Source organism: Phragmites australis, chromosome 8 (genome assembly GCF_958298935.1).
Source record: "Phragmites australis chromosome 8, lpPhrAust1.1, whole genome shotgun sequence".
NCBI classification, from domain to species: Eukaryota; Viridiplantae; Streptophyta; class Magnoliopsida; order Poales; family Poaceae; genus Phragmites; species Phragmites australis.
Window position 1 is genome coordinate 4,829,795 of NC_084928.1, and position 21,122 is coordinate 4,850,916.

Genomic DNA, 21,122 nt, shown 5'->3' on the forward strand with positions numbered 1-21,122 from the left:
CACTCCAAAAGCCAGCAGTAGCTGAGGCAAAGGAGCTAGAGTTTTTCTGCCCACCTTTCACAAGATGAGACAATCTCCACTATTGATAATTCAAGAAGCAAATCACAGGCACTGGGCTTGTTGGCTATTTTGCTGGGCTCCTAATCAACCTCCATGTGGAGGGTTAACCAACATCTGCCATATGCATGGGTGTGCCATCTACGAAATTAAGTATGCATCTTCTGAGAAAAACCTTTTTGAGAAAAATTTTAGCTCAAAACTTTTGAGAAAAAGTTAACAAGAAAATTTTTGTATCGAGGCACCAGTGAGCTCTGTGGGTCGTCTTGCTTAGATGCGCGACTTGGGCTGCTAGCGCACGCTCGCGGAACAGGATTTTTCGTGTCATGGATAACTTTAATAGACAGCAATTGACTATTGTCGGGGGATAATCCCTGACAATGAATCTAGGGTATACCTATCGATGGATGCGTTGATCTACATTTCTTGCGGTTGGATCGAATGGACATAAGAACACATGAATTTATCTAGATTTAGGTCTTCCGTGGGATAATAGCCCTATGTCCTGTGTATTTTCTTATGGATTGGATGAACTTGTTCCTGAATGTCCATTAGAAACCGGGTCCTCCTCCCTTTATATAACAAGGGAAAAGGAGAGCATACAAATGGACCGTGCTAAACTCTGTAGCAGACCTACACTTGACGAAGCCAACTACTTCTAGCTCATCATGATCGGGGATAGGCATGCCCATCCTGCTCTGGTCATCCTGCAAGCCCTGTCCCCTCCACCGGACACTGTCACGCACGCTTGCGAGGCCATCCAGTAGCATTCCAATACGCTAGGCCTGACGACATCACATGGGAGAGCTATGCAGGTAATACCACAACCATTTCCCTGGCGTTTTTTGTTAGGTGTGCGACCTCTCAAGTCTCCCTATTATCCAGATCTTACTGATGTGGTTGTAGACTCACGGATCCGAATCCTAATATTGGCTGCCCCGAGGAAAGATAGCCCTCTGTCTGGCACTCCTCCACTGTGTGATCTACCTTTGTCTAAGAGGGCATGACTCAGGAGGGTAAGTTCAGCATTTTCCATAATTCTCGCCTCCAAGCCTTCTCCTGGGTTAGGGTTTCATGGTTTGCACTGCTGTAGGGTCTTCCTAAGGTCGATGTCCTGCATCGGATAATCGACGAGGTCATGGGGATCATCAGGGACATCAATCCTGGTGCTCAAACAATCTCTCCATCGCCCAGTACTGCCCATGTTGGCAACAAATCTGCCTAACAGTATAGACTCATCTGGTCGCAACGATGACCAGACTGCTCGTGGTTGGCTATCAACCACGGGTGGAGGCTCTGTGAGCAGTGTCAATTAGCAGAGGGACAACCAGGCTCGCTCCGAACCAACTAGGGATGACTAGGCCGCTGCTCATCAAGCCTCAGGGCAAGAGGGGAAGAGATCAGTGGGGGATTCAGCCTCCCCAAAAGCGTCCAAATGCGCCTGTGGGACACCAACCACCGGCGGCTCTCTGGTGGCTATGACCTCCCCCCCCCCCACGCCTATTCTTAGTGACTTCGCGAGACCGTCGATGATCACCTGTTTGAGATCAGAGTTTACGACTCTTGCCTTGACCTTGCCTGCGTCAATGAACACTTCCCCGACCTCAACCTTGCTCTGGCAGTCTCTGAAGGCTTCGCCGGTGCCTGGAAGACCACGAAAGTGCTTCACGACCTTGCAGACTCATACATTTTCATAGTTTTCTCCCTTGTATGGACCATATGGTTCGAACCGTTGAGAGGCGCCTTCAGATCCTAGGGATATTGAACAAAATTGTTAGAATCGGCCCCTATGCATTACCCGGGTGGTCAATTTGTAGCCCAATGACTTGTTTCTTAAATTGTTTTCATGTGCTCATGTGGAGAGTAGGTTTTGGTTGCTTGTTACTTCTAGAGGGGACCAAGGTTTTCTGTGCCACATGCTAGTTAGGTTTGTGGTGCCCAGGACAGCTTTTAGCACGACAAGCCCTTTGGTGGTGACCGCGACTCGACCCAAAGTGGGACTTGCAACCACTTGGCCATTTTCCTCCGGTCGCCTACATCCCTGATGTTGCACGAGCGGCAATTTTTCTTTCCCCTCTAAGAGACTTGGTACTCACAATATGTGTGAACAAGCAAAATAATCTAGGTGCGCCAATCCAACATTATTCTAGCCCCCGACCGTCTAGTTGGCAGAAGGGCTGCCGACCAGGTGGTCTAACCTTTGAATCGGAAAAACTTACAAGCTGAGAGTAGTTTGGTCTTGATCAGGAGATCCTACAAAATAGAGTGACTGGTAGGGCAGGACCTTTGAATCGAAAAAACTTACAAGCTGAGGGCAGTCCGTTCTTGTCCGGGAGATCCTGCTAAACAGTGAAACACGGGCTCATGCTCGAGCATCCTTACACATAGAACTTGTACAACTAGTTTATGTTCTAGGAATTGTGTAATTCATAGCCGTATTCCATGGCTAATTTGACCGCACCAGGTTAGGTAACCTCAACCACTGTGTAGGACCCTTCCCACTTGGAGGACATCTTGTTCTGACCTGCCTTATTATGGATTTTTCCTTAGGACGATGTCACCTACAACCAGGGTCTGCTCCCGCACTTTGCGGTCGTGGTAGCGCCTGAGGCTTTGTTGGTATCACGCTACTCGAATCAGAGCACGATCGTGTAACTCTTCAATCAGTTTTATGTCATCCTCTCATCAAGCCACCTGATCATCGTCCGAGTAGCTAGTTACTCAAGGAGACTAGAAGGCGATCTCAGAGGGGAGCATTGCTTCAGCGCCAAAGACCAAGAAGAACGGAGTTTCGGTCGTGGCTTTGCTGGGGTCATTCATAGTAACCAGAGTACTATGGGGAGTTCATCCACCCAACGTCTCGAATAGCTGTGAAGCTGATCAAAGACTCGGGTTTTGACTCCTTGTACTATCACCCCACTTGCCCTTTCGACCTGCCTGTTACTCTGGGGGTGTGCCACCGACGCATAGCATACTTTGTCATGATCTCTTCGCAATAATCTTTAAAAGTGCTACTAATGAAGAGACTCCCATCGTCCACAATTATGCGATTTGAAATGCCAAACCACACTACCAGCCCCTGTATGAACTTGATCAATGACGTGGCCGTGATCTTCCTGACTGGCTCGGCCTCAATCCACTTAGTGAATTTGTCGACTGCCACGAATAGAAATTCAAAACTGCCAGGGGCCTTAGGGAATGGTCCCACAATATCAAGCCCCCAAACAGCGAAAGGCCAAGAGAGTGGTATGGTTTGTAGTGCTTGGGCAGGTAGATTGGTCTGTCGGTCATCGTACTAACACGGCTCGCACCGTTTCACTATCTCGCAAGCATCATGAAGGCCCGTGGGCCAATAGAATCCTTGCCATAATGCTTTTCCGACCAGAGTATAGTATGAAGCGTGGCTACCACATATGCCTCCATAGATATCAGAGAGCAGGGCGCTTCCCTCTTTATGATTGATGCATTTCAGTAAAATACCATTGCTCCCCCTGCGGTATAGGTGTCCCTCTACCAGGAAGTATCTGAGGGCAGAGATGGCCAAATGGGTCTATCAGGCTGGCCCAGCACAGGCCTGTTTAGGCATGGACCAGCTACGGCACGGCCCGAACGGCCTGACAGGCCGTGCTGTGCCGGGCCAAGTCCCTCCCCGGGCCCACAGCATGGCTCATTGGCCACCGTGCCATGCCAAACTAGCCCAGGCACTATTGCAGCCTAGTGGGCACAACAGGCATGATGCCACAGGCGCCCGACGCTGCATGGGCGGCTCGTCGGTACAGCCGGCTCGAAAAAATAAAAAAATAGCTGCAAAATTAAAAAAAATATAAAGAAAATAGATAAAAATAGATAAAATAGCTACAAAATTAAATATATATATATAGAGAGAGAGAGAGAAAATAGGAAATAGCTAGGCCCAGGCGGGCCGGGCCGAATCTTGCCTGGCTGTGCCGTACTCGTGCCGGCCCGGGCTGGGCCATACCCGTTCTGGCCTGACTAAGCCGGGCCATGCCGTGCCAGCATGCCGTGCCTACAATGTCATGCCTTGGGCCAGCCCAGTAGGTACGGCCCATTTGGGCATCTTTATCTACAGGCTTGCCGCGTGACCTTTTTTGTTGACACATCATCGTTCGATTATGAAGGTATGTGTCACGTCCCAATTTCTTAATCAAGTCTTTAAGCATATTTATGCATCAAGCATCATGTTTCATTGTTGAGCATTGTGGATTGTTTATTATTTCAAATGGTGGTTTAATGTTTATTTTGTATTTTGAGAATAACCGACGTTAGAGTTTTCGTTAATTTAAGTCTCGCTTAGAAGTTATTATCACTGCGCTTGTTTTTATAATAGTCACGCAGCTAAAATTATCTTCTCTCTCTAGCTCATGGGGCCCACCTTGGCCGGCCCCACCCCTTTTCTCTCCCTCCCCCACTCGGCTGCCTACCCCTCCAACAGCCCCTCCCCTCACTCTCTCATGCCCTCACTCCCCCTTTTAAACGAGCAGCACAAGAGCTGCTGCTCTCTCCTTTCCCTCTCTCACAAACTCCCTCATCTCTCCTCAAGAATGTGCCTTAAAGAAGCTAAAGCAAGGTTTGCATGTTATACCACCGCATTCCCCACCTCTCTAGCTCCACATCCACCCAAGAATCTCTTACATGCATGAAGACTTGAAGGTTTGGCATCCAATTTCATCACCTCCCTTTCTTCTGAAATTTCAGCAGCTTGGCATCCCTCTTCGCCAAGCCTTTCCCTTCAAATCTTCCCCAATTAATGGTCACAAGTTTCGACAAGGATGTTAGGTAAGTCCCTAGGGTTTCTATGGTAGCATGTGCACGTCTCAGTTGGTTTTGGGGATGGATATGTGGACTGCAATCGAGGAATGGCAGAGCATGTCATGTTCTTGAGGCATTAGATCTAAAAGGGTGTTGGATGAGTTAGCGCTTGATTCATGGGTGTAGAGTGAATAAATTAGGTCTAGAACTAAGGTATTAGTGCCATTTCATGTTAGGTAGTGTGTATTTCAACAAGCAAGTCGAATCGATTGATGAATCATCGTGAAATCATGTTCTGTAGGAACCCGGACACTCCGGGTAGAACCCAGATATTTCGGGTGGCCCAGTGGACAACCATTGATTTGTTCTCAAAAATCGTTAGGATTTAGGGTGTATTTTGGGTTTAGAACCCTTGTAGTAGATATTATCCATGTTTAGGTGGAATGGATTTAACATGCACGATTGAATCGACCGCGAGAATCACTGAAAGAATCTCCGCAAGAATCTAGTCTGCCAGCATCCGGAGTATCCGGGTCCACCCTGAGACTCCGGGTAATTTAGTTTAAATTTAACCGAGAGCCTCTCTCGGAGTATAATTCGGATAGTTCGGCTAACCCAGAGTATCCGACCTAGCCCGGATAGTTCGGATTGAATTGAGTTAGGAGTTAACCGAGAACTAGACCAGAGGTTGACCCGGAGGGTCCAGCCTCACCCGGAGGGTCTGAACCCGAATGCTCTGGCCTGACCCGGACTATCCAGACTGCTATCAACTTCCAGCGTAGTTTAGTTCGCAAGTCTTCTTTGTTCCTTTGTATGTATTATGCTCTTAGCTTGATCTTGTGATGCATTATTTACTTTTATACATCATGTAGCACATATCATTGCATCTCTCATACTCATCATTACACATATTCTCTTTAGTGAACAAAGGACCAAAGGTTAACACGGGCGTGATCGAGGGCGATCCGGAGGTTGCTTCTTTTGCTGTTTGTGATCAAGTTGAACCACAAGGCAAGCATCTAAGCATTTTCACCACATTATTTTGGATCCTATATTGTGTCAAGTGATAAATTATGCTTTATATATGTTGCATTGTCAATAAGTCGTACGTCGGTTTTGGGAGTAGATTCTATTTGTTGCATTGCCTTTCCTTAGTATTGTTATCCATTGATCCTTTGTAACCCTGGGTATAGCTTTGAATGGTCTGACCTAAAATAAGCACATTATGCTTAGCAAGTCTTAGGTTATCAGTAGAAGTCACGCGGTGGTTCGGCCATCGTTCGTGAGCTTAGGGCTTACTTCTATTGCACAAAGATGATGATGGGATATGTGAGTCAGTGAGAATGAGACGAGATTCGAGCGAGCGATAGGGATGGCTTGAGAAGGGAGTCTCAAAAGCTTTAGGCCCCTTGAATCAATTAAGCACTGTCCGTTGTTGCCATTGGCTTTAGCACTTTCCGTACTAACCACATGTCGATATAATGGCAGATAAGCCTAATAACTTTTGCAGCTATGACCTTTTAGCTTGTGGGCCTATGGTGTCGTGGGCATAATAGGCTTGTAGAGGTAACGTCGTAAAGGTGGTGTGGGCATAATAGGCTTGTAGAGGTATCTAGCTTGTTTGGGGAGTACTTCTAGTTACCTCCACACCTTTAGATGTATCTGGGGTGCTCCGGGAATAGCCCTAGTGGACCTCTGCACCTATAGGTGCATGTTCAAACGGTCGGGGCTCAATTGGGAAAGGTTGTCACGAGTACCCTCTTATGTGCACTTTAGCGGGTGGCACAAGCCGAATGGTCCTCGTGTCATGTGAGTAAAGAGGTACCCCCTTGCAGGGTGTAAGATCAATTTGAATTTCCGCGCTCTCGGTCATGAGCAAGCTATTGTCCATCCGCATCAATCTTAGAGATTCGATATTGGGATGTTATTGTGGTATGATGGTTAGTGGATGGTGATGTTGATGATGAGTTGCTACGGTTCAAGTACAACTATGTTATGTTGATGATCTCGTGGTACAAGGATGTTAAGTTAGGTGTAGGTGCTTACACTTGAGTCCAAATCGCTTTCGTATGGTAAATGTCATTTAACCCTTTTGTGACTGAGTCCTTGCTACTTTACCCAAAAATGCATTCTCCTTAGAGTCGGGCTATTTATAAATGCCCACTATAGATTAAATTTTGCGAGTACCTTCATATTCACGTGCTTATTTTGCTTTCTAGGTGAAGAAGAACTTGTATTTGGCTACATTACGCCCGCCAATGTTGGCGATGGGCAGGAGTAGTTCCTACTACTCGTATGTGGATATTTTGGGGTGGTGCCTTAGGGCAACCGACGCTACCCATCTTTTGTAGTTGTGTACTTTCCTCTGCGTAATTACTCTACATATGTTCGAATAATGTATTTTGTTGTAAGGCTTGAAATACCTAAAGACTTGTAACTAATTTTTAATTACTCGCTCTTTATTATATCCCGTGATGATGTGCTTGTTGTAAAGGTGTGTGTTCCGATCCTGGAAGAAAACACATGCTGGGACTACCGGAGTCATGATTCCACAAATGATCGACTTAGTGACTAATTGAAATATTATCCGGATGGTTCCCCATAGTATGCCAAGATCTGATACATCCAAATCATACCCGAATCAAGCTAAGAGACCACATTATGACCACCAGAGGACTATGCCAAGGGAGGCGTTGCCTCCAAAGGTGTTACCTCAGGGGCTCTATTTCTTAGTGGATCATCCCCTTCACCTTGTCCCAAAACTACGGTGGATGGTCATGTGAGTCTTTCTTCAAAGACTCCGACTGGAAAAGGTATGTGAGAAGAAGCTAGACGGTCCAACTCATCGGCGAGGAATTTGTCCCTACGCAGAACATGCTTAACCTCAAAACCGATAAAGTGTCGCTTGAGCCTTCTTACTTTAGCGAGGTACGCCATCATTGTTGGGTCAGAGCACTGAAACTCCTTCTGCACTTGGTTTACAACTAGTAGTGACTCTCATTTCACTAGCATGCATTTTATACCAAGTGCAGAGGCTACTCTCAATCCGAACAAGAGGCTATCATATTTTGCAATATTGTCAGTGGCAGGAAAATATAATTGAACTATGTACCTGAGGGTGTCACCGGTTGGTGAGGTCAAGATCACTCTAGCCTCCACTCCCTTCAGCGTGAATGACCTATCGAAGCGCATGGTCCAGTTCTCTTTTATCTCTGATCACTATTCTTGCTTGGGCTCAAATGATGACCACTCAGCCACAAAATCGACCAATGCTTGGGGCTTAATGGCCGTCCAGGAGACGAACTGAGTATCAAACTCCCCGAGCTCCACTACCCACTTGGTTGTTCTTCCTGCTACATCCTTGTTGTGGAGGATTTCCTTAATCGGGAGCGAGGAGACTACCTTAATTTTGTGGGCCTAAAAGTAGTGCCTGAGCTTATGAGAGGCCATCACCATGGCATATAGTAGCTTCTATGCATGTGAGTACTGATCTTTCGCGTTGTGTAGGATTTTACTGACGTAGTAGACTGGTCACTAAAGACCTTCACGCTTGATGACTAGGACTGCGCTCGCGACATGTGGGGTAGTTGCAACATAGAGCATGAGCTCCTCGTCGGGTCAAGGAGCGGTTAGCACAGGAGGGGAAGAGAGGTACCTTTTGAGATCTTGGAAGACCGCCCCTGCTCCTGGCATCCACAGGAAGCACTCGCTTTTCTTCAGGAGCTTGAAGAGCGATAGCCCCTTCTCTCCCATCCTCGAGATGAACCTTCTCAAAGCCGCCACACACCCTGTCAGTTTTTGGATTTCCTTTAACCTGGTCGAGGATCTCATTTGGTCGATAGCTTTGATCTTATCAGGGTTTGCTTCTATTCCCCGACTGGATACGAGAAAACCGAGCAACTCCCTAATGGGACTCCAAACGTGCACTTCTCTGGGTTCAGCTTCATGCGGTACTTCCAAAGGTTTTCGAACGTTTCCTAGAGGTCCGCGACCAGATCATTCTCAATCCTGCTCTTCACAACCACATCATCAATATACGCATCGATATTTCTATTGAGCTGTGGTCGAAGGATGAGCTGAATGCATCGCTGGTAAGTGGCACCGGCGCATTTCAAAGCAAAAGGCATTTTTACATATCAAAAGACCTCGAAGGGCATTACAAAAGCAGTTTTCTCCTCATCTATCTTAGGCATGCTAATCTGATGGTACCCCAAACAAGGATCTAAGAACTTCAGCAGATCGCTACCGGTGGTCAAGTCAACAAGCTGGTCGATCAGGGGTAGAGGAAAGAGATCTTTCGAGCACGCCTTGTTGAGGTCAGTGAAGTCGACGCACATCCTCCACTTACCATTGGTTTTTTGGACCATGATGGGATTAGCCAGCCACTCCGGGTATTGTACCTCTCGGATGAAGCCTGCTTCCATGAGCTTGTCAATCTCCTCATGAAGTGCTTCCTTTTAGTCGAGTGCGAACGGATACACCTTTTGCTTTACTGGTCGCGCATCATGTCTCACTAACTTGTGCTCAATCACGTCCCTAGGGACTCCAGGCATATCAAACGGACTTCAAAAAAAGACATCCGCATTTGCTCGGAGGAAAGTGATGAGCGCGAGTTCCTATTTTAGGTCCAGACCGGCCCCTATTTGGCCCGTTTAGGATGGGTCGGTATTGTTTAGGCATATAACCTTGAACCGATCATCAGGTTTAGGATGGGTCGGTATTGTTTAGGCATATAACCTTGAGCCGATCATCAGGATTGATGATGAAATGTACCTTCTCCAAGTGACCACTGGGCCCGGTGTTCTCAGGCTATGACCCAGGAATTAGCTCAACCATGTCGAGGTTCCTCTTGTCGCAGTGCAAGGTCGCCTTTTGGTTGCCCAAAATGGTGATGGCTCCCTTGGAACTAGGGATCTTGATTGCCTGGTATGCATAGTGGGCAATGACCATGAACTGGACCAACACTGGTCGCCCTAGGATTGCGTTGTAAGCAGTCCCGAAGTCCACCACGTCGAACAAGACCCTCTCGGTCATGAAGTTGTTTGGCAAACCGAAAGTGACGGACAGCTCAATCTGCCCCAACGGCTTGACTGAAGAGTAGTTGGTAATCCCGAAGAAGGAAGGAGATGGTTTCAATGTACTCGGGATTTGCAGGGCATCTAGTTCGTCAGCGAAAAGGAGGTTGATGGAGCTCCCTCCATCGACCAGTACGCCCCCCATGTAGATATTGTGCATTGTGTCCTTTACCACGACAGGGTAACGTCTGCGCTGGCTGAAGGTGAGGGGTACCTCCGACCATTTAGTCATGAACTCGGACCTGGCATGGTCGCGCATACCTCGCGGACCACCGATTTGTATTCCCTATTTGAGAAATACCTCGCGGCACCCTCAAAGATATGGTGAACCAGGTGCTTGGCCTGCTGTAAACCCAGAGCCGACTGGTCGGGGTTGGTCTCATCTTCACCATCGTCGTCACGCTCGGGTTTTTGGCCCCTGAGCTCTTTGTCGATGATGCCTCGCATGACATTGCATTCACTTAGATCGTATGCGTCGGTGCATTGGATCGAGTAGTAGCCTATGCCCTTCTTATGGTCCTTCTCAAAGCATCAGTGCAGTTGGTTGGTCTGCTCGATCGCCATAATGTCAGGTGGCCCGACCTTGCACTTGTTCTTCGTTTTCTCCTTCCAACCGATCCCTTTGGAAGAGGCAGGCTTTCCAGGGGTTGGGTGCTACTTCGCGCAGGTTTCACGCTCTCGGGCCTCGGCAGCCTGCACTCACATATCCGCAAGCTCAAAGAGCTCAATAGTGCTCTGGACCTCCTTGGTGGCTAGCTTTTTGACCATCTTTTGGTCTTTGACCCTCATCCGGAACGCGATGACCACGGACTCGCCTGTGATCTTTGGAATGGTATTCCGGAATTCGGTGAAATACCGAATGTAGTCTCACAACAACTCGCCCTGTTGCTGCCTGACCTGGTACAGGTCATCCTTGACCTCTGGTTGGACGTAGGTTCCTTGGAAGTTAGCTATGAACTAGTCACATAAATCTTCCCAGGAATGAACTCACCCGTGGGGGAGGTTCATGAGCCATGACCGAGGTGAACCGGTCAGGGCAGTCAAGAAATAGTTCGCCATGACCTTCCCATCGCCTTCCGCAGCCTGCACCATGGTGGTGTAGATCTACAGGAACTCCTCCAGGTTTGTCGAGCTGTCGTATTTTTCGGCTAGGACCGTGCCAGAACTTGTTTGTCTAGAGCACCTCTCACAATCAGGCAGAGAAAGCTTTACACCCCATCCCGTAATGGGGAGCCGCTTACCGATGGGCAGCTTCACGCGACTAGGGAGAGAGCTGATAGTCTCGCGGCCCTAGCGAGGGGACGGAGGAGTCCAACGTCTCCCTACGAGGGGAAGGCCAGTGACAGGGCTGCTTGTCCTTTTCCCGCTATGTCGGGTGCGGTCCTCCTATTTTCGGGTGGCCCTCTAGCCCTGGATTATGTCATGGAGGTCATGGTGGCGAAGCGAGTCGCGCAGGTCAGCAGGTGGACTGTCCTGACATGGTGGGGGTCTCCTCATACTCCCTGTTATTGAGGGAGCACGAGTTCCCTCCTGCCGCAGAGTACACTGCCAACCCTGCCGACCACTACCTTGACCACTCATTGTGGTGGATGAGGTGGTGGTTGCAACGGTCTGGCAATGGGTGGTCTCTACTAGAGGGCGAGATCGTGTAACCACGGCGCTACCCGTGAACTCTTCAGTACCTCCAACGGTGGGTGGCTAAGAAGTACTCGCTCGGTATGCAGGTTCTACGCAGGGGTCATGGCCTCGTAGTAGAGCCGTTGACCGCAGAGCAGTGAGATATTGTGAGGGGGGAGCCCCCAACACTCGTGTTCCGAGTGCAGTGCAACAACCTTGAAGAAAATGCCGCCAAGGTCTCAACCTCAGGCGAAGGCTCCTCCAGGTGGCGTTGCAGTTGCTGGGGCAATATAGGACCACCTCCATGCTTAGCGCCGAGTTGGTTTCCCTCTTAGCCTATGGCCTGAGGCTTGCCTTCGTTCCCGCGACACGAGCATCTCTGTTTCTCCCCTCCCCCCCCCCCCCCTCCCTGTTGCATGGGCCGTCATGCAAACTTCACGTTCGGTCTTGGAATCCTCTAACTCTGTCTCGATCTCCCATGCTTGGAGCACACTGAGCTCATCTAGGTCGTACCCCATGAGGAAAATCTCGCGACGGTCGGGGGCCTCGAGACGAAACTCCATGACTGTAGCAGATCCGGACATCGGTAGCCCAACCATGGTTTTGAAGCATGAAGAAATGCGAAAAAACACGTCCCTACCTGGTGCGCCAACTGTCATGGGATAATCCCTGACAATGAATCGGGGTATACCTGTCGATGGGCGTGTTGATCTACGTTTCTTATGGTTGGATTAAAATGACATAAGAACACAGGGATTTATCCAGGTTCAGTCCTCCCGTGGGATAATAGCTATACATCATGTGTATTTTCTTATGGATTGGATGAACTTGTTCTCGAATGTCCTTTACAAACCAGGTCATCTCCACTTTATATAATAGGGGGGAAATGAGAGTATACAAACAGACTGTGCCAAACTCTGTGACAGATCTAGACCTGAAGAAGCCAACTACTCCTAGCTCATCATGACGGGATAGGCATGCCCATCCTGCTCTGGTCGTCTTGCAAGCCCTATCCCATCCACCGGACGCCATCACGTACGCCTGTGAGGCTATCCTGTAACATTAAATTCTATGGGACAGGTCACTGCACAGCACGCCTACCACGACCCCGCTCGCCGAAAGAGAGTAGCTAGAGAAGGAAAAACACTTGAGTGGATGACATTAAATGTGATTTGACTAGTTCGTGAGTACCTGTCCTGTGACCAGTATGGGCTGATCACAGGATTTTACCCTCGACCAAAGGGCAGGTCGACGGAGTCCTATCCTTGTCGCAAAATGAGGCCATGGTCTTTAAGGTAGTTGTCTGTCGGTTGACACGTGGTAGCGTGGGACCTGCCCAGTGGGGCACCCTTTACCCATTGCACCAACAGCTATAATGTTAGAGATGCCTATGCTGTTCTACATACTTGCACATCAACTGTATCTTAGTTTGTTCTTTCAATTAATAAGCTGTTGATGTAATGCTACAAACTAAGTGTTATTTTGTGAAGGCATGCACATGGTATCATACTAATTGACACCTGATAGAGTGATACATCTTATGCTAATATACTGAACTCTTTTGCTTTATTTATAGAACATAGTAGTCCACCACAGCCTTTTGCTGACTGAATTAAAGCTAGCAGACGTGCAAATTAAAAAGCCTAATCGATCTCCATGGTAAGAATATGGAAGTTCCTGTCAAATCTCGAACAAACATTAAACTATTACAATGTTGGTGGTGAAGAGAGCATTCATGCGCGCATGATCATCAGATGCATCGAACAGTGCCGACTTTGTCGCGTTCTGTTTTTGTTTGATCGTGAGCACCTGAATAATGACCTAACTCAAGAGCCTTTTCTCTTCCTACGGCTAATGGAGTCCACATGTTTGCAACATGTACAGATTAATCGAGGGCCTTCTCCATTGCAGAATTTACAACTCAAAGAAATTGCACTAGTTTGGTAGGCAACTCCCAACCATCCAATGATCCAATAAACTAGGAGTAATTCATGTCGGCAAACCAGAGGAGATCGATGTTTCCTGGCGTGTGTGCATGCACCAATGGAATAATTAATCCTAGTGTATTTTAATTTAATTCGAGAAACAGGAGAGTGCTGCGTGCACAAGAGCCCGAGCTCGCGCCCCCGCACTACTACAGAAAGACACCTCACTGCTGATTTAAAATGATAACCGCCGGTTCTACTCGGCTCATAAATAGGAGAAAAAAATATATAAAAAATATTTTTGATCTCTGACCATCCTCTCTGGACTGCACATGGTCGCAACTCGTAAGTTTTTCATGTGTATTATGTACGCATGCGGTTCATAGGAGTTAAACCTCAAAAAATCTTATCTTACGCGTAGCCTTCTTACCATCTCATATATCACTGATTGTTGAGAGTAATATGATATATTTTCCTTTTGATCCTTGATTGAAAATTGTGACGATTATTTGGATATCAAAATGATTTTAAATGAAAAAGTTAGCAACTACAAAGTTGTAGACCTCATCGAGAGCTATAATTTTCATATAAAGTTTATTTCCATCTAACTCTGTATGAAAAGGTTATTGTCAGTGATATGGAACCAGGGGTCCCCGAATCCCGAGGCCAGGACAGCAGAATGCCACGTGACGCTTTCCCTCGGGGACTATCTCCCCGAGGTCCGAGAAGACCCAGTTCCGGGAGAGGGCGCTCGGGGCTATGAACAGTGGTCCTCGAGCACTCGAGTTCCCCGAGGACCTGAGAAGACAGTTCCGGGAGAGGGCGCTCGGGGCCATGAACAGTGGTTCCCGAGTACCCGAGTTCCTCGAGGATCTGAGAAGACAGTTCCGGGGGAGGGCGCTCGGGGCCATGAACAGTGGTCCCCGAGTACCCGAGTTCCCCGAGGATCCGAGAAGACACAGTTCTGGGAGAGGGCGCTCGGGGCCATGAACAGTGGTCCCCGAGTACCCGAGTTCCCTGAGGACCGAGAAGAGACATATCTGGGAGAGGGCTCTCGTGGCTATGAACAGTAGTCCCCGAGCACCCAAAGTTCCCCGAGGACCTGAGAAGCCCCTTGCTGGTGGACCCCACAAGGGCTCAGCGGTGAGGTGTCAATTGGTGAGAGGTCCGATGCTGCATTTAAGAGGGAGCGTGGCCTATCACTTCCAACCACTACCCCCACACCTACTGTCAGTCCCTGCCACCGCCTGGCAGGGAGGCGTGGGGACATTTATGGCGACGGGTCCCATCGCGCGTCATCCGACGCAGCTTGGAGATATCGTCACTGGGCTCGAGGCTTATCGCCTGCCCCCCCCCCCTGCTATGTCAGGCCCGCTCTAACCGAGCGGGCATGCGGGGTGGTTCGGCGGCTGCCCGATGGGTCCCCCTCCTGCAAACGGCTAAAGCCGTGTGTAATGGGTGACAAGACCGGTCGGGGATGCACTTTTCAACCCCTATAATGCCGAGCTACAGCCCATGATGGTTGCTTTCTATTTATGGCTCATAGGGACTCGTGCCCTCCTTTCTGGGCACGCCAAGCCTCCCTGACGGTATAAGAAGGGGGTGGACACCCTGGAGAAAAACAAGCAAAAAAACAAGGCCAAGTAAAGACTGAGACACGCAGAGCAAGTTCAACGGACGTCTTAGAAGACCGAAGCTGAAGCTCAAGCACAAGTCTGAGAGGCCGAGCAGAGGTTCACTCAAACCGAAGCTCTAGACTTAGACAGAGAATCTTGTAACACAAGAGATCCAGAGCATTTATAGCATACACACAGGAGTAGGGTATTACGCTCCGTGCGGCCCGAACCTGTCTAAAACCCCTCGACCATTTATTCCCACTAGCATCCGATCATCCGTCCCACCTGCATCTCCCATATACTCGTATTAATTTCACGTACGAGGTAGATTCAGAATCATCCCCCGGTCGAATCTTAAAGGGGGTCCCTCAGGATCCCCGCTTGAGGCGTTCATCCTCCGACAGTTATAAATTTCTGAAAATGAGTATAGTGTTAGTTTATCACTGTCGGTTCGTAATCCAATGAGATATTTTTCGAAATGACTTTTATTGTTTATAAAATTTGATTATTATTTGGATATCAAAGTGATTTCAAATGAAAAGATTGTCAATTACAAAGTTATAGATTTTATCGAGAGCTACAATTTTCATATAAAGTTTATCTTCATCCAACTCAATATGAAAAAGTTATAAATTTTCAAATATAGTATGTATTTTATTATCACTACCAGTTAATATAACGAACCGGTAGTGATAATATCTCTATTATCACTATTGATTCATAGCTAAAACTGGTAGTGATAATTAAGTATCACTATCGGTTTATATAATGAACTTATAGCGATGCTTAATTATCAGTATTGATTTTTACCGAATAAACTATTATTATCGATTTTTTAAGAACTAATAATAATATTATCACTATTGATTTTAACTGAGTAATAGCATGATAAAAAAAAAAGAGTGTTATGTGGTAGTGCCGCCACGCCGCGTGTGCGAAGACGGCTGCCTGACCGTGAGCCCCTCGTGGAAGGTCACGTCCGTTGGCCTCTTCCCGGTGATCAGCTCAAGAAGCATCACGCCGAAGCTGTACACGTCGCCTTGCGTTGAAGGATGCCCTCTTAATCCATACCCTAATCAAATCAGAACAATTAAGAGCAATTAATCACAAGATTAAAAGATTAGAAGTGACATGCCATTCGAGGCGATAAAACCACAAGTCACTCATACTCTGCTAGTATACGGTACGTTCACATCTCCCATAATGCTTTGCTACGTCATGTGGCAAGTGATGTGTGTATTGCGGTGTAATGTGGCGACCCGTTTTTGCTCTGAGCTGCATGCTGGTGCCGTGGTGTGGTTGGGGAGGCTTGTCTGCTCCAACGGTGACCTGGACGTGACATGCAGAGAGGCTACCAAGAGAATCAGAAACCGATAGCTACGAGTCACGTCAGGACGTGATCCCTTGAAGCAGTCACCGCAAAGTGACAAGGGAAGCTGTCGCGTCTGGGCAAGGGCGTTGGCACGTTTCGGGCTGCCGAGGAAATGGCCAGCATGCCAAAGCGTAGTGCAAGGGGATCCAAATCCCCTTAAGCTAGAGGTAAATAGTGATTTATGAGTAGTAAATAGTAGTCTGACAATGAACATTAGTCATAAAATACTGTAACAATACATCCTATCTATCTACTTACGATCCAACCGCTCACGGTGAAAAAAGTCAGATAATTCCGTTCATTCCGGTACAAGAGGTCTAACAAGTGGTACAAAACAAGGTACAATGATACCACAATTCTACTAACTTGAGGGACCGTCCATACCGCTCTTCATGCAACGGATCATCCAACTTGATGATTGAGCCTCACCCGTTCCCAGCTTCCTATGCGCATTCACAAATCCACCTCCATCCGTTCAATTTTTTTTCACAAATCCACCTCAATTCCTTCCAATGTGTTGAGTGGGATAGCGCGTGTCATGGTTAAACACTCACAGTGAGTGGTGCTGCGAATGGGATGGAAGTGTGATGGTGAGTTCGAAATATACTATTCTATTACTATCAAAGATGAAGCGAGACCAAGATTTTTACTCGAGAAAGGCTACCGTATCCGGTGAGAAAGCATAACGAGGATCACTCTAGCAACAAGCAACTTTATATATGTTGAAAAATTGCATAGAAGGACGACGCCTTCGATTCGTCGTAAGCTGTAACTTGTCAAAAAAAATTATTTAAGACGGTAACTTGTCAATTGAAGTAACATTGCATGTCAACAGTCCCACACTGGATGTTATGTTTATAGGAGGGATTGGTGTTGACTCGACAGGGTGAATGATATTTACAGAGGCCAGAAAACGACCGAGGAAAAGTTACTTGAGTGTAAGGTGAATTGGTCCTGGAGATGTGAAGATCAAACTTGCATTCCAAATGCTTGATGGAATGATAGCAAAAAGCATGGGGAAATATCTTAGCTAGTAGCAAAATGCAGCCAGAAAAATAGTTATCTACAGCAGTTTAGGGGCCTAAATGGACAGCCAAGACCGAATAGCAGAAATTGCAACTACATGTTAGCTGTGCTGAAAGAATAAATTTGCACCTAAGTGTGTGCATTTTCTTTTAAAGAATCCAGGAGCTTTGTCATTCACTAAAGGATATTCTTACTCCTCTCAATTTGAATTGGCAAAACTCTTGCTGCCTATTTTGTGGTGTTTGGGGGGGGGGGGGGGGGGGGGGACAGTCAAGATAGCAAGATGTAGTTATCTGGAAAGCTGATCTAGACTTGATAAAAAAGAAGTCTATCCGACATAATTATTTACTTAAAAAAATAAGGATGAAAAAAAGGACCAAGGATTTTTTATGTTTAGTTGCCAGTTCCTAACTGAAAATTCAACTCACATGTACTCAAACAATCAAATTACTAGAGACAAAAAAAAAAAAGGAACGAACCAGTCGTATTTATCTGTCAAAATGTACACCTTGCCACACTAGTTCATACAAGTAATCAAGTTAAAAGTTAAAAGAGTCCTAAAACGTTAAAATTTAAGCAAACAACATCAGTGCTCAGTGCTCCCTCTATACAACGATTTTCCATTCGTCTTAGTGCTGATCTTGGTCGGAAAGAAATTGACAATCAAAACAGGCATCATTCTCAAAATGCACAACGAATAGGATAGGAAAAATAACAATAAGGATTGTGCCCTAAAGACAAAAGAGCAAAAATGTGGCTTGGCTTTCTCCTCGGTGGAGGATGATGTTTCAATAAGTCGTAACACTTTACCTGAACAAATGATATGTACAAGCATATAGAGCACGATAAGGTATCCATAGAATGTATCAAGCGCTAGAGTGGTGGCTTGTTTCTGGAAAAGACTGGTGACAACTGAGAGGTGTTCATCTGCAAAAGGCTTAGCAAGATTGCAGATTTATAGCTGATCTGCTGATGGTGACAATCAGTATGCTCTGTGAATCTGAAAACACTCTGCACATAAACAGTAAGGGCTTGTTTGGATGCCCCAAACCCCGTCGGGATCCCAGCCCATTTCATGGGGACAATTTGGCCCGTAGTTTTGCTCCCCCTTCTATCCTGGGCTGCATTCGGATACCACATGGCCTGAAAATTCCTCCAGCCATTCCACACCAAAACCTGTCCATCCACGAGGAAAAAAATAAACACCTCGTGAAAACTTTTTCCGGTCACTCTCTCGCTGCCTTGGTCGATTCGCTATTTCCCATCGTCTCCGTTGCCAATCAGCTCACCGCCTCCACTGTAACACCTTGTGTTTTGGCATTTCACAAAACTCACTAAAAAATTGAACTTTTTTGAAATTTACAACAAATTCAAAACTTGTGTGATCAAATACGGGCAAAGTATCTCAAATATAGTCCAAATTTAAATTTTCAAATTTGAAAGCATGCACAAAGTTCATCATACTGCATTTCGGATCTTGGATTTTTATTGGAATTTTTGTTTGTGTTCAAGTTTGAAATGCTATTCAAATTTGAACCCTCCTCTCATTCTGAAATTATCAAATCAAATCTATTTCCAAAAGGTTCATCAGGCCAAATCCTCTCTCTTGGTCTAAGATTCCAGCCCAACCCAGTCATGGCCAGCCCATCTCAAACTCCTTTTCCTTTTTATTTTTTCTATTTTGCATTGGGCCCAATCCCCCCCCCCCCCCCCCCCTCTCTTTTGCCCCGATCCGCCTTGGCCTAGCACAGTCTTGCTCCGCAGCACCTTGCCCCAGCCCATCACACCGCACTTCGCCTCGTTAGCCCCAGGCCGATCGCCTCCGCCTTGGGCCCATCCACATGGTCATCCCCGACCTCCCGCCGTCCATCATGCCTACCTATTTCCTCTCCCTCTCCTCTCTCTCATCCCATCAACGCAAATGTCAGCTCGTCGAAGACCAGGTGCGCACCAAGAAGCTATCGGGTTGTCACGTCCCTCTGTCACACCTTTCGACCCCCCAAAACCCGCTGCCACAGCGACCCATCGAATTGTCACCTCCGCGTCCACCGTATGCCATGGACCACCATGCCGCGCCCATCCCCTCTGGTCCTCCCTCTCTCGTTGGATATGATCTCGGACCTCCTCTCCCTAACATATCCTAACTAATGGACCAAGTCTTGAGGGAGGTCCGTCACCCACACATTTTGATCAGGAGCGCATCCAAACCCAACTTGGTTACGGTCCCATCCTGTGTGACCGCTATAAAACTATAACGGGGGAGTCTGGCTCAGTTAGTCGATCTAAGGCGATCCCCTCCAGCCTATGTTGTTTATACTAATAATGGATGTGTTGAACTCGTTGATTGGTCAAGCTTGCCTGGAGGGTCTTTTGCAGCCGCTCGTGGTGTCGGGGCAGCATCACCGGGTTTCTTTTTATGCTGATGATGTGGTGTTATTTCTTCGCCCTATTGCTAATGATCTTATCTTGACTAAACAATTGTTGGATGTCTTTGGTGAAGCCTTAAAGACTAATATTCTTAAGTGTTCGGTGACTCCTATTCAATGTCAGGAAGTTGATATGTTCGTTATAAGGGAACAACTACCTTATGAGGTTTAAAACTTCCCATGCACTTATCTGGATCTTCCTCTTTCGGTTACGAAGCCTACCAAAGCTGAGTTGTAACCTTTGATTGACAAAACGGGGGATCATTTGCCAGGGTGGAAGGCCTCCTTGATGAACCATGCAGGTAGACTTGTTATGGTTCGGGTTGTCCTCTCCGCAATGCCCATCTATCACATGATCACGTTGGATCTTCCCAAATGGGTTCTAAAAGCTATCGATAAAAGAAGAAGAGGCTTTCTGTGGAAGGGTCAAGAACAAGTCAATGGTGGCAATTGTTTCGTCTCTTGGCAACGGGTGTGTCGACCAATTCAATTTGGTGGTTTAGGGATTCTTGACTTGGCTACTCTTGGATGGGAGCTTCGGATTAGATGGTTGTGGCTGCTCAAGACCGAACCTTCTCGGCCATGGGTTGGTTTGAAGGTCCAGGTCCTTTGTGTTGCATCAGCCTTATTTGATATAGCTATAGAGACGATCGTTGGAGATGGTACAAGCACATTGTTTTGGATAGATAAGTGGCTGCAGGGTAGGTCCATTTCAGATTTGGCTCCTAATCTATCCTCACTTTTCCCTCATGGGGTGCTTAATCTGAAGGTTGTAAGTCAGGCTTTCGTTCATCACCAGTGGGTGTCGAATATCAAAGGGGCTCTCTCCGTCAGTGCATTGGAGTAATATCTTAAGTTATGGGAGTTATTGAAAACGGTCATCTTGCAGTAAGGCGTGAGTGATCAACGTTTTTGGAGGCTCTCTGGGTCGGGCATATATTAAAGTAAATCGGCGTACAACTCTTTCTTCATAGGTTCCACCAGTTTCGCTCCTTGAAAACTTGTCTGGAAGTCTTGGGCTCCTCTTCGGTGCAAGTTCTTCCTTTAGCTTGCTATTCTCAACAGATGTTGGATGGCCAATCGACTGGCTAGGAGGGGCTTGCCTCATCCAGTTTCATGTCCGCTTTGTGATCAAGGTGCTGAATCCATTCAACACATTTTGGTCACTTGTGTGTTTGCTAGATAGGTGTGGTTCATCATTCTTCATAGCCTTGGTCTGCAAGCAGTGGCGCCCCAGC

The 21,122-nt window shown here is 47.1% G+C and overlaps 1 protein-coding gene across 1 annotated transcript; it reads right to left on the minus strand.

The window, feature by feature from the left end:
- Positions 1–9,636: 9,636 nt before the first annotated feature.
- LOC133927549 (uncharacterized) lies at positions 9,637–10,161 on the minus strand. Its single transcript, XM_062374017.1, has one exon. It carries the CDS (start codon positions 10,159–10,161, stop codon positions 9,637–9,639), a length of 525 nt encoding a protein of 174 aa, XP_062230001.1.
- Positions 10,162–21,122: the final 10,961 nt, after the last annotated feature.